At 64.3% G+C, this 11,950-nt stretch overlaps 1 protein-coding gene across 1 annotated transcript; it reads left to right on the top strand.

Annotated features, from left to right (window-relative positions):
• Positions 1-582: 582 nt before the first annotated feature.
• Positions 583-11,600, top strand: KCNN1 (potassium calcium-activated channel subfamily N member 1). Its single transcript, XM_077788749.1, has 12 exons — positions 583-936; positions 1,014-1,109; positions 1,264-1,682; positions 3,540-3,681; positions 4,110-4,220; positions 4,630-4,757; positions 5,756-5,825; positions 6,596-6,733; positions 7,018-7,151; positions 8,830-9,087; positions 10,713-10,959; positions 11,079-11,600. The coding sequence occupies exons 1-12, from the start codon at positions 583-585 to the stop codon at positions 11,598-11,600; spliced, it is 2,619 nt and encodes an 872-aa protein (XP_077644875.1).
• Positions 11,601-11,950: the final 350 nt, after the last annotated feature.

The raw sequence follows: 11,950 nt of genomic DNA, 5'->3' as shown, positions 1-11,950 counted from the left end.
GCGGGGACGCGCAGCCGCGGCTCCGGACCGGAGAGGGGACAGGGGACAGCGGCCACCGGGAGCGGCGGGTGGACGCGTCCCGGCGGCCGTGTCCGCAGCGGAGGGGGCGGGACACGGTTCCGTGGGCAGGACACGGGCACGGGCACGTCCCCACGGACCGGGCACGGACACGGGCGCGGGCACGGACGTGTCCCCGCGGGCCGCGTACCCGTGGTCACGGTCTGTCCCCGCCGCAGGCAGGACACGGCCACGTCCCCCACGAGCGCCACGCGTCCCCCGCCGTGGGCGGGACACGGATCTGTGGTCACGGCGTGTCCGCCACGGGCCAGACACGTCCCCACGGGCAGGACACGTCCCCCGTGGACAGGACACGTCCCCACGGATAGGACACGTCCCCACAGCCGCCGCGGCCCCCGCACCGCTCTGGGAAACAGCCCCGAGGCCGGGCGGGACGCCGGTTTCCCCCGTGTCCCCATCCCCAGTCTCCCACTGACGGGTCTCCCCCGCGTGTCCCCTGTCCCGCAGGTCGCCCCCGCGCCGCCGAGCCATGCGGGATCGCCCGGTGCCGTCGCCAGCAGAGCCATGAGCAGCTGTCGCTACAACGGGGGGGTGCGGCGGCCCCGGGGCCCCCCGAGCGCCGCCCGCACCCCGCAGCCGCCGCACCGGGACCCGCGGCCCTGCCCCAGCCCCGGTCCCCGCGTGGTGGTGTCCCGGCCGGAGCGGCCCGGGGTGGCCGAGCCCGACCCCGCCGCGGCCCCGCCGGTCCCGGGGGCGAGCGAGGAGCGGCGGAACCAGAACATCGGCTACAAGCTGGGCCACCGGCGAGCGCTCTTCGAGAAGCGCAAGCGCCTCAGCGACTACGCGCTGATCTTCGGCATGTTTGGCATCGTGGTGATGGTCACCGAGACCGAGCTGTCCTGGGGGGTCTACACCAAGGTCCGGGGGGGTTCCCGGCACCGGGCTGGGGGGCTCCAGGCTCCCACCGGGCTCACGGTGCCTCCGTGCCCCCGCAGGAGTCGTCGTATTCGTTCGCCCTGAAATGCCTTATCAGCCTCTCGACCCTCATCCTGCTGGGGCTCATCGTCATGTACCACGCCAGGGAGATCCAGGTGAGCCCCCCTCAAATTACCCAAAAAGCCCCCCTCAAATTACCCAAAACCCCGTCAAATTACCCAAAACCCCCTTCCAGAAATGATCCAAATCCTCCCAAAACCCCCCGAAATCCCCCCAAACCCCCTCATCCACCCTCCCACCACCCCTCAGCTGTTCATGGTGGACAACGGCGCCGACGACTGGCGCATCGCCATGACCTCGGAGCGCGTCTTCTTCATCGTTCTGGAGCTGCTGGTGTGCGCCATCCACCCCATCCCCGGGCAGTACCTGTTCACCTGGACGGCGCGCCTGGCCTTCACCTACGCCGCCTCGGTGGCCCACGCCGACGTGGACATCGTGCTGTCGGTGCCCATGTTCCTGCGGCTCTACCTGCTGGGCCGCGTCATGCTGCTGCACAGCAAGCTCTTCACTGACGCCTCGTCGCGCAGCATCGGCGCGCTCAACAAGATCAACTTCAACACGCGCTTCGTCATGAAGACGCTCATGACCATCTGCCCCGGCACGGTGCTGCTGGTCTTCAGCATCTCCTCGTGGATCATCGCCGCCTGGACCGTGCGCGTCTGCGAGCGGTGAGCGGTGGTGGGGACGGGGGGATGGGGGGGATGTGGCTTTTGGGGGTGGGGTGGTCCCGTGTTTGGGTTTCTGAGGGGAGACACAAAGGCCACTCCTTTTGGGGTGTGGGGTGGTCCAGGTTTGGGGTTAGTGAAGAGTTCTGTGGGGGGATGCGAAGGCTGTGAATTTTGGGGAGGTGGGATGGTCCCGTTTTGGGGGTAGCAAGGGGTTCTGAGGGGGAACGCAAAGGCCGCTGGTTTTGGGGGTGTGGGGTGGTCCCGTTTTGGGGTTATTGCAGGGTTCTGAGGCGGTTCTGAGGGGGGACACAAAGGCCACGGTTTTGGTGTCCGGGCTGTCCCCGCGGTGTGTCCGCCTGTCCCCGCGGTGTGTCCGCCTGTCCCCGCGGTGTGTCCAGGACGTCCCCATGGGCTGTCCGGGCTGTCCCCGCGGTGTGTCGGGCTGTCCCCGCCGTGTCCCCGCCCCTGCTGGCCCCGAGCCCCCCCAGCCCCCCGGGGTCGTGCATTAACCGCTGTTGTTTTCCCTCCCTGCCCGCTCTGCTGCTTGCAGGGACAAACTGTGAGTGACCGCGGGGACTGTCCCGAGTGACCGCGGGGACCGTCCCGAGTGGCCCCAGGGACCGTCCCGAGTGGCCCCAGGGACCGTCCCTTGCCCCGGGCTTCTGCTCCCCGAAAACCCCCGAATTTAGGATTGGCTGCGGCCGGGGGGGCTGGGGGGCACGGAAAGGGGCCGGGAGCCCTTTTCCCCTTGGAACCTCAGCAGCCGCTCTCTGTCCCCTCCCCGCTGTCCCCTGCCTTGGGGACATCCCTGCTGGCTTTGGGGGCACTTTCAGAGGGCCCCACAAGGAGCTGGCAGTGTCCAAAGGGTTTTTTTTTCCTCCTGGGATCCGATTTTTGTAATTTCCTCCTGTGTCTGCACGTTTTGGGGTTCCTGGGGGGGAGTGCCGGGTGTTCCTTGGGAATGCAAGTCCCGGGAATTGTCACTGTGCTGTCCCCGCCCTGTCCCTGCCGTGTCCCTCGGTGCCGGGTGAGGTTCCAAGCCCAGACCGGGTTGGGAAGCAGCAATCCTAAATTCCTGACACTTGACACCCCACACCCCCACCTCAGCTTGTTCCTGTCCCTTTCCCCAATCCCATTTCCCTTTCCCATTCCCATTTCCCTTTCCCATTCCCATTCCCTTTTCCCCAATCCCATTTCCCTTTTCCCCAATCCCATTTCCCTCTCCCAATTCCATTTCAATTTTCCCAATCCCATTTCCCTTTTCCCCAATCCCATTTCCCTCTCCCAATCCCATTTCAATTTTCCCAATCCCATTTCTCTTTTCCCCAATCCCATTTCCCTTTTCCCCAATCCCATTTCCCTCTCCCAATCCCATTTCAATTTTCCCAATCCCATTTCCCTTTTCCCCAATCCCATTTCCCTTTCCCAATCCCATCTCCCTTTCCCAATCCCATCTCCCTTTCCCAATCCCAGTTTCCCCTTTCCCCCCCCATTTTCCCCGCTTGTCCCCGTCCCCCTTTCCCGCTTGGCCGCTGCTCCGTGTCCCCCGGCTGGGCTTGTCCCCACCCTCGGGGACAGGGGGGTGGTGGCACCACCGTGTTTGTGACATCGGAATCTCACAGTGTCCCCCTCTGTCCCCACGGCGGTGGCCTCTGGGGCAGCCCGGTGACATCGCTGTCCTGCGTTTCTGGGGACAGCGGTGCCACCCGGGGGACACAGCCTGGCCATGGGGTGTCCCCATGGTGTCCCCAGTGCCGGCCTGGGGACAACACCACAAATCCACCGCGATGAGCACACGGGGAGGGGGGATTTGATGGCCGCGGTGCCAGCGGTGCCAGCGGTGCCACCGCCCCGCAGGTACCACGACAAGCAGGAGGTGACCAGCAGCTTCCTGGGGGCCATGTGGCTGATCTCCATCACCTTCCTGTCCATCGGCTACGGGGACATGGTGCCACACACCTACTGCGGCAAGGGCGTGTGCCTGCTCACCGGCATCATGGTGAGGGACACGGGGACAGCCAGGGGACACTGACAGGGGACATGGGACACTGCCAAGGGAGGACATGGGGACACTGACAGGGGACATGGGACACAGGGACACGGACAGGGGACAGCCAGGGGACACTGACAGGGGACACGGGGACACTGACAGGGGACACGGGGACACTGACAGGGGACACGGCAGGGACACCGTGTGGGGACAGGCGAAGGGACACCACGAGTGTCCCCTGCCTTGGGGACACAGCGAGGAGATTTCCCACCTGGGGATTGTCCTGAGCTCCGGACCGAGAGGCGAGCTGGGAATTCGGGGTCTCCACTGAGGTTTTGAATTTTAATTTTTTAACCCCAAATTGACCCCAAAACGCCAGTGAAGGACAGGAGCAAACGCTGTCCCCTCTGTCCCCTCCGTCCCCGCTGTCCCCGCAGGGTGCCGGCTGCACCGCGCTGGTGGTGGCCGTGGTGGCCCGGAAGCTGGAGCTGACCAAAGCCGAAAAACACGTCCACAACTTCATGATGGACACGCAGCTCACCAAGCGGGTGAGACCGCCGGGCTCGTCCCAGAAAATGGGGAAAATCCCGTTACAAATGGGGGGAAATCATTAAAACAGGGGGGAGAAATCCACTGAAAGCCATTAAAATGGGAAAATCCCCATGAAAACTGGGAGAAATACATTAAAATTGGGGAAAATCCCATTAACACTGGGAAAAAGCACATGAAAACCAGGGAAAAATGGGGAAACCCCATTAAATCTGGGAAAAAGCTGAATGAATTGTGGAAAATGCAATTAAAACCAGGAAAACCCCTATTTGAAACTGGGAAAATTCCCATTAAAGCCTGGAAAAAAAGAGGGAAAAACCCATAAAAACCAGGGGAAAATGGGAAAAACCAGGAAAAATCCTATTGTGAAGTCCATCCATGGGCGATTCCCGGGATTTGGGGCTGCAGGTGAAGAACGCCGCTGCCAACGTGCTCAGGGAAACGTGGCTCATCTACAAGCACACCAAGCTGGTGAAGAAGATCGACCACGCCAAAGTTCGGACCCACCAGCGTAAGTTCCTCCAAGCCATCCATCAGTAAGTGCCGCCGCTTTTCCTGCTTCCTTGTCACCCCCCGTCCCCAAAGTGTCCCCTCCCGGGTGGGTGACAGGTGGGCCCGGGGGGTGTCACCTGCCTTTGGTCTCTTGTCCCCTGGTCTTGTCACTGTTCTTTGTCCCCTGTCCTCCATTCCAACTGTCCCGCTCGCCTGGCCTTGTGCTGTGTCCTGTTCCTGTCCCCATTCTTGTCCCTTGTCCTCTGTCCTGTCCCTGTCCCTACTTTTGTCCCTTGTTCTCTGTCCTGTTCCTGTCCCCATTCTTGTCCCCCAGCCTTGTCCCCACTTCTTGTCCCCATTCCTGTTTCCCTGTCCCCCATTCCCACTGTCCTTGTCCCCTATCCTCTCTCTTTGTCCCCATCCCTTGTCCCTGTCCCCCAGCTCTGCTGTCCCCCATCCCTGTCCCTGTCCCCCCATCCCTGTCCCTGTCCCCACCCCCTGCTGGGGACACCAGACCTGTGGGGTGACCCCCGGGCCCCCATCTCCAGGGTGGGCTGTGGGGGTTACCGGGGGTGGCCTGGCTGGGACAGGGGTGTCCCTTTTGGGTCCCCTTTGGGGTCCCTTTTGGGGTCCCTTCGGGGTGGGGGTGGTGACACTGCTGCGCTGTCCCCTCGGAATTAACCCTTTGTTTTGTGTCCCTTGTGCCACCCCGCAGGGCTCAAAAGTAAGTGTCCCCTCCCCTCCCTCCCAGCTCTGCAGGGGATGGGGGGGACACCCCAAAACTGCGGTGACCCCCCCGGGGGCTGCTCTGGGGAGGGGCTGCTGGGGGTGACAGAGGTGACAGGGGTGACAGGGGTGACAGGGGTGACAGCAGTCCTGGGGGTGACAGAGGTGACAGCTATCCCAGGGGGTGACAGCACTGTTGGGGGTGACAGAGGTGACAGTGCTCCCGGGGGGGGTGACAGTGTTCCCGGGAGGGTGACAGCGCTCCGGGGGGGTGACAGCGCTCCAGGGTGTCCCCAGGTCACCGCTGTCCCTGCAGGCTCAGGAGTGTGAAGATGGAGCAGCGCAAGCTCAGCGACCAGGCCAACACCCTGGTTGACCTGGCCAAGGTGAGGGGACGGCTTTGTGGGGTCACAGCTGCCCTGGACCCCCGGATCTGTGGGGTCACAGCTGTCCTGAACCCCCGGATCTGTGGGGTCACAGCTGCCCTGAACCCCCGGATCTGTGGGGTCACAGCTGCCCTGAACCCTCCTGGGCCGTGCCTGACCCAAACCCCACTGTTGTGGACTTCTGGGTCCATCCCTGACCCCAAACCCCTGTTGTTCTAGTTTTTGGGGCTGTCCCTGACCCCAAACCCCCGTTCTGGTTTTTGGGTCCATCCCTGAGCCCAGACCCCCGTTGTTCTGTTTTTTGGGTCCATCCCTGAGCCCAAACCCTCATTGTTCTGGTTTTTGGGTCCGTCCCTGAGCCCAGGCCCCCGTTCTGGTTTTTGGGGTCCATCCCTGACCCCCGTTCTGGTTTTTGGGTCCGTCCCTGACCCCCGTTCTGGTTTTTGGGTTCATCCCTGACCCCCGTTCTGGTTTTTGGGGTCTGTCCCTGACCCCAAACCCCCATTGTTCTGGTTTTTGGGTCCATCCCTGACCCCCGTTCTGGTTTTTGGGTCCATCCCTGACCCCCATTGTTCTGGTTTTCGGGTCCGTCCCTGAGCCCCGTTCTGGTTTTTGGGTCCATCCCTGACCCCCGTTCTGGTTTTTGGGGCTTTCCCTGACCCCAAACCCCCATTGTTCTGGGTTTTGGGTCCATCCCTGACCCCCGTTCTGGTTTTTGGGTCCATCCCTGACCCCCGTTCTGGTTTTTGGGGCTGTCCTGCCCCGAGCAGACGCAGGCGCTGATGTCGGAGCTGCTGGCCGAGCTGCAGGAGCGCCACGAGGAGCTGGAGAAGCGTCTGGGGGCCCTGGAGGCGCAGCTGGAGGCGCTGGGGCTGCGCCTGCTGGCCCTGCCCGGGCTGGTGAGCCAGGCCCTGGGCCAGCCGCGGCCACCGGGGCCGGCGGGGACAGCGGGGACAGCGGGGACAGCGGGGACACCGGGGACAGCGGGGACAGCGGGGACAGCGGGCACAGCGGGCACAGCGGGACTGTCACAAGCACCGCGGCCACCAGGCACACCGGGACCACCAGGGACACCGGGACCACCGGGGACACCGGGACCACCGGGGACATCGGGGACCTCGGGGACGCCGCGGCCGAGCGCGGCCACCGCCCCCTGCAGCCCCAGCCGCGACCCCCGCGCCGCCCCCGACAGCCCCCGGCCCGCCTCGGACAGCGGCTGAGCGGCGGCGGCACCGGCGGCACCGGCGGCACCGGCGGCACCGGCGGCACCGGGGGGCACCGTTTGTCCCCTCGTGTCACCTCGGGCAGCGGCCGCGGGGCGCTGGGGTCACCCCCGTGTCCCCTTCCGTCACCTGGGACAGCGGCTGGGGATGAGGGGGGGACACGGGGGTCCCTCTGTGCCACCTCTGCCACCTCACGGGACAGCGAGGGGGCGTGGGGACACCCCAAGGTGGGGACACCCCAGTGTGGGGACACCCCAATGCGGGGACACCCCAGTGTGGGGACACCCCAGTGTGGGGACACCCCAATTTGGGGACACCCCAATGTCCCCTCTGTCACCCCCCCCAACTTTGGGCTGTGCATAATGGGGGGGGGGGAGGTTGGGGACACCCCCAGACCCCTTTGTGTCCCCCCACGCTGTGAGGGCAGTTTCGGGGTGCGGGGGGGTCGCAGAGCCCTTTGTGCCCCCCGGTTTTGGGGTGCGGGGGGGGGGTCGCAGAGCCCTTTGTGCCCCCCGGTTTTGGGGTTTGGGGGGGGTCTCAGAGCCCTTTGTGCCCCCCGGTTTTGGGGTTTGGGGGGGTCGCAGAGCCCTTTGTGCCCCCCGGTTTCGGGGTGCGGGGGGGGTCTCAGAGCCCTTTGTGCCCCCCGGTTTTGGGGTTTGGGGGGGTCTCAGAGCCCTTCGTGCCTCCCGGTTTCGGGGTGCGGGGGTCCCCGTGTTTATCTCTGGCCATCGTGTGGCCGTGCCCGTAGCTTTGTTCTGGAAAGCTCCGTATAAAAACCTCCTGCGTTCACTGTGCTGGGCCCCCCAAAACCCCCCCAGGGCCCCCCCAGATCCCCTCGGACCCCCCGGGAACCCCCGGCACCCCCCAAACAAGGGGAGCCGAGCTGAGCTTTTTTGGGGGGGGGCTGGGAGAGGGGAGGGGACGGGGGGGACAATCCAGGAGCCCTGAGCGGTTTTGGGGGGGTGGGTCTAAAATTTGGGGACTGGGTGGGGGGGCTCGGAGGGGGGGAGGGGGAAAGAGAGACCCCCGTGGTGACCCCCAAAATGGGGGTGGGGGTGTATTTTTGGGGGGGGGAGGGTTTCTCCATTCCTGGCTCCGCCCCCAAAGTGACCTTGGAGACGTCACCTCTCTGTGCCTCAGTTTCCCCCAGCTGGAAAATGGGGGTGGGTGGGTTTGGGGGGGCACCCCTGGATGCAATACTGAGCCCATCCCCGACCCCCGGGGTGGGTCAGGACCCCTCCCCACAGCCCTGGACCCCCCCCGGGTCCGGTTCTGCTCCACCCGCGGAGCTGGGGGGGTTTGGGGGAATTTGGAGTTTTTTGGGGCAGTTTTGGGGGGGGCTGAGGCGCAAATTAAAGGAGCCTGAACTGGACGTGTCGCTCTCTGCTTGACCTGGAGGGTCTGGGGGGATTTGGGGGGCTTTGGGGGGATTTGGGGCATTTTAGGGTGGTTTGGAGGAAATTTTGGAGCGGTTTTGTAGGGATTTTTGGGGTGTTGGGGAGGATTTTAGGGGATTTGGGGAGATTTTTAGGATTTTGGGGGTGGATTTGGGGAGATTTGGGGGGACTTTTAAGGATTTGGGGGGATTATTGTGATTTGGAAGAGAATTTAGGGGGTTCGGGGGGATTTTTGAGGTTTTGGAGTGCATTTGGGGGGTTTTGAGGTTTTGGAGCAGATTTGGGGGGATTTTTGGGGGTTTGGAACAGATTTGGGGGGATTTTTGAGGTTTCGGGGCGGATTTTGGGGGACCCCTGACCCTTTTTGGGGCCCCGCGGCCCCAGAAGCGTTGGGAACGCTCAGGGGGGTGGGGAGGTGGTGGCCCCGTGCGACAATCGGGGGAAACTGAGGCTGTCAATGATTAACGCGCGGTGCCCGGCGGCGGTGGCACCGCCGGTGGCACCGGTGACACCGCTGGTGGCACCTCTGGTGGCACCGCTGGTGGCACCGCTGGTGGCACCGCCGGTGGCACCGGGGAGCAGCCGGGGGACATCGCGCTGTGCCCGGGGGTCGCGTGTGTCCCCTCCCCATGCGACGGGCAGGTGAGGGCGGTGGCGGGGAGGGGACAGTGGCCATTGTCCCCCGGGGCTGGCAGGGGGACAGGAGGGGACACGGGGTCCCTGAGCGTCACCCGTGGCTGTTTCCCAGCCAAAGGTGTCCCCAAAGGTGTCCCCAAAGGCGTCCCCAGATGTCCCCAAAGGTGTCCCCAAAGGTGTCCCCAGAGGTGTCCCCAGAGGTGTCCCCAGGTGTCCCCAGATGTCCCCAAAGGTGTCCCCAAAGGCGTCCCCAGATGTCCCCAGAGGTGTCCCCAAAGGTGTCCCCAGGTGTCCCCAGGTGTCCCCAGAGGTGTCCCCAAAGGTGTCCCCAGGTGTCCCCAGAGGTGTCCCCAGGTGTCCCCAGATGTCCCCAAAGTCGTCCCCAGGTGTCCCCAGATGTCCCCAGAGGTGTCACCATGGCCGGAGGTTGTGTCCCCAAAAGTGTCCCCAAAGGTGTCCCCAGGTGTCCCCAGAGGTGTCCCCAGGTGTCCCCAAGTGTCCCCAGGTGTCCCCAGCTGTCCCCAGGTGTCCCCAAAGGTGTCCCCAAAGGTGTCCCCAGAGGCGTCCCCAGCTGTCCCCAGGTGTCCCCAAAGGCGTCCCCAGGTGTCCCCAGCTGTCCCCAAAGGTGTCCCCAAAGGTGTCCCCAGCTGTCCTCAGAGATGTCCCCAGCTGTCCCCAGAGGCGTCACCGCCGCCGGACGATCCATCCCGTTCCCGGGCCAGCGGAGCCGCGACAATCGGGGACATCCGGAGAGAGCCGGGGACAGTCGGGGACACCCCCCGAGCCACCCCCACCCCTCGGTTCGGGGTTTTTGGGGAGGCCCCGCCACCTTTGTGCCCCCTCCCCCCGCGGGAGCTGCAGTAATTCAACATTACTTAATTCATTAATTATGTTTGGTAATTAACACAAAAACGTCTGCACGGTTTGTTTTTGGGGGGGGTCGGCCCGACCCGGAGCTGCCCCCCCGCCCTTTGGGGACTCTCCTGACCCCAATTTCCCCTTTTCCCCCCAATTTCCCCTTTTCCCCCCAATTTCCCCTTTTCCCCCCAATTTCCCCTTTCCTCCCCAATTTCCCCTTTTCCCCGAATCTCCCCTTTTCCCCCAATTTCCCCTTTCCTCCCCAATTTCCCCTTTTTCCCCCAATTTCCCCTTTTCCCCCAATTTCCCCTTTTCCCCCCAATTTCCCCTTTTCCCCCCGAATTTCCACTTTTCCCCCAATTTCCCCTTTCCTCCCCAATTTCCCCTTTTTCCCCCAATTTCCCCTTTTTCCCCCAATTTCCCCTTTTCCCCCCCAATTTCCCATTTTTCCCCCAATTTTCCCCTTCCCTCCCCAATTTCCCCTTTTTCCCCCCAATTTCCCCTTTTCCCCCCGAATTTCCCCTTTTCCCCCGAATTTCCCCTTTTTCCCCCCAATTTCCCCTTTCCCCCCCAATTTCCCCTTTTTCCCCCAATTTCCCCTTTTCCCCCCAATTTCCCCTTTTCCCCAATTTCCCCTTTTTCCCCCAATTTCCCCTTTTCCCCCCAAACCTCCCCGGGGCTCCCCCGCTGCTGCCCCGCCCCGTTTTTTAACCCCTCCGTGCCCGGTGCTTCCCCCGCCTCCCCGGGGGCGGGACCCGGGGCCGGTCCCGCAGCGCCGCCGCCGCCGCCGCCGCCTCCGCCGCTCCCGGCTGCCATTTTAAGGTGAACAAAGCGGCGGAGGAGGCGGCAGGTGAGCGGCTCCGCGGTACCGGCAGCTCCCGGTACCGGCACCGGCACCGGCAGCGCGGGGAGACGGCGGTACCGGAGCGGGAGGGAGCGCCGGGGGTCTCCGTTCCCCGCTGGGAACGGGCGGGTTCCTCCTTCCCCGAGGCACCGGGGGCCCCGCCGGGCTTCTCTCCGGTACCGCGGGCCGCACCGGAACCGGCCACGGGGCTCCAGAGCGGTACCGACTCCTCACCGGCACCCGGGTCCCCGCCACCGGATTCCAAAGCGGTACCGGGTCCCCACCGGCTCCGCAGCGGTACCGGATTCCAAAGCGGTACCGGGTCCCCACCGGCTCCGCAGCGGTACCGGACTCCAGAGCGGTACCGGGGTACCGGCTCCGTACCGGTACCGGGCTCCCCGACACCGCCGAGCTCCCCTCCGTGCTCCCCCCGGTACCGGAGCCGGCCCCGCGGCTCCTCCCGTGTCCCCACAGCGGGCCGGGACCCCCGAGCCTCCGGTCCCGTCCCCGCCGGCTCCGGTCGCCGCTGCGGGTCCCGGGGGTCCCCGGTGGGGTCAAACCGGGGGATCCAGCCGGGACCGGGGCATTGCGGATCGACGGGATCGGGAACGGGACCCTTGGGCAGCCCCAGAACTGCCCCCGAGCCCCGGTACCACCGGAGCGGGCGCCCGCTTTGCCTTTCCCTCAGGAATTCGCCTTTCCCGCGGGGCTCTGGGGATTTTTGGGGGTCTCTGCGTGTCCCGCGGGGGGCCCCACGTTCATTTTGCTGATTTTAAGACCCCCCCCCAAATTTTCCTCGCGGCTCTGCCTCACGTGACCTCCGGAATTGTCGTGGTTTGGAATTATTTTGATTTTTTATTGCGATTATTTCGATTTTTAATCCGGGATCAGCTCGGCCCCCCTCAACCCCCCGCCGCTTCCCATTCGGGAATTCCAAAAATCCCGATTAATTCCCTGCCACCTCCGGGCTGTGGGGACAGGGAGGTGACACCGAGAGTCCGGCGTGGCTGGGGTGGCACCGGCTGGTGACTCACCGTGCCTCAGTTTACCCACGTAAACCCGCGGTGACTCCGTGCCTCAGTTTCCCCATGGAACTTCTGGGGCGTCTCCAAGGTTTTTGTGGGGAGGTGTCTCCAGGTTTGTTTTTTTTTTTTTGGGAGGGAGGGT

This window comes from Lonchura striata, chromosome 28, assembly GCF_046129695.1.
Source record: "Lonchura striata isolate bLonStr1 chromosome 28, bLonStr1.mat, whole genome shotgun sequence".
NCBI lineage: Eukaryota > Metazoa > Chordata > Aves > Passeriformes > Estrildidae > Lonchura > Lonchura striata.
Note: the sequence above shows the minus strand (reverse complement) of the source record. Positions and strands in the feature narration are given on the sequence as shown.

Coding starts and splice junctions, on each gene's coding strand:
- KCNN1 (XM_077788749.1), top strand. CDS start 583: ATGAGCAGCTGTCGCTACAACGGGGGGGTGCGGCGGCCCCGGGGCCCC. Junction 1,683..3,539: donor ACCGTGCGCGTCTGCGAGCG/GTGAGCGGTGGT, acceptor ACCGCCCCGCAG/GTACCACGACAAGCAGGAGG. Junction 4,221..4,629: donor ACACGCAGCTCACCAAGCGG/GTGAGACCGCCG, acceptor TTGGGGCTGCAG/GTGAAGAACGCCGCTGCCAA.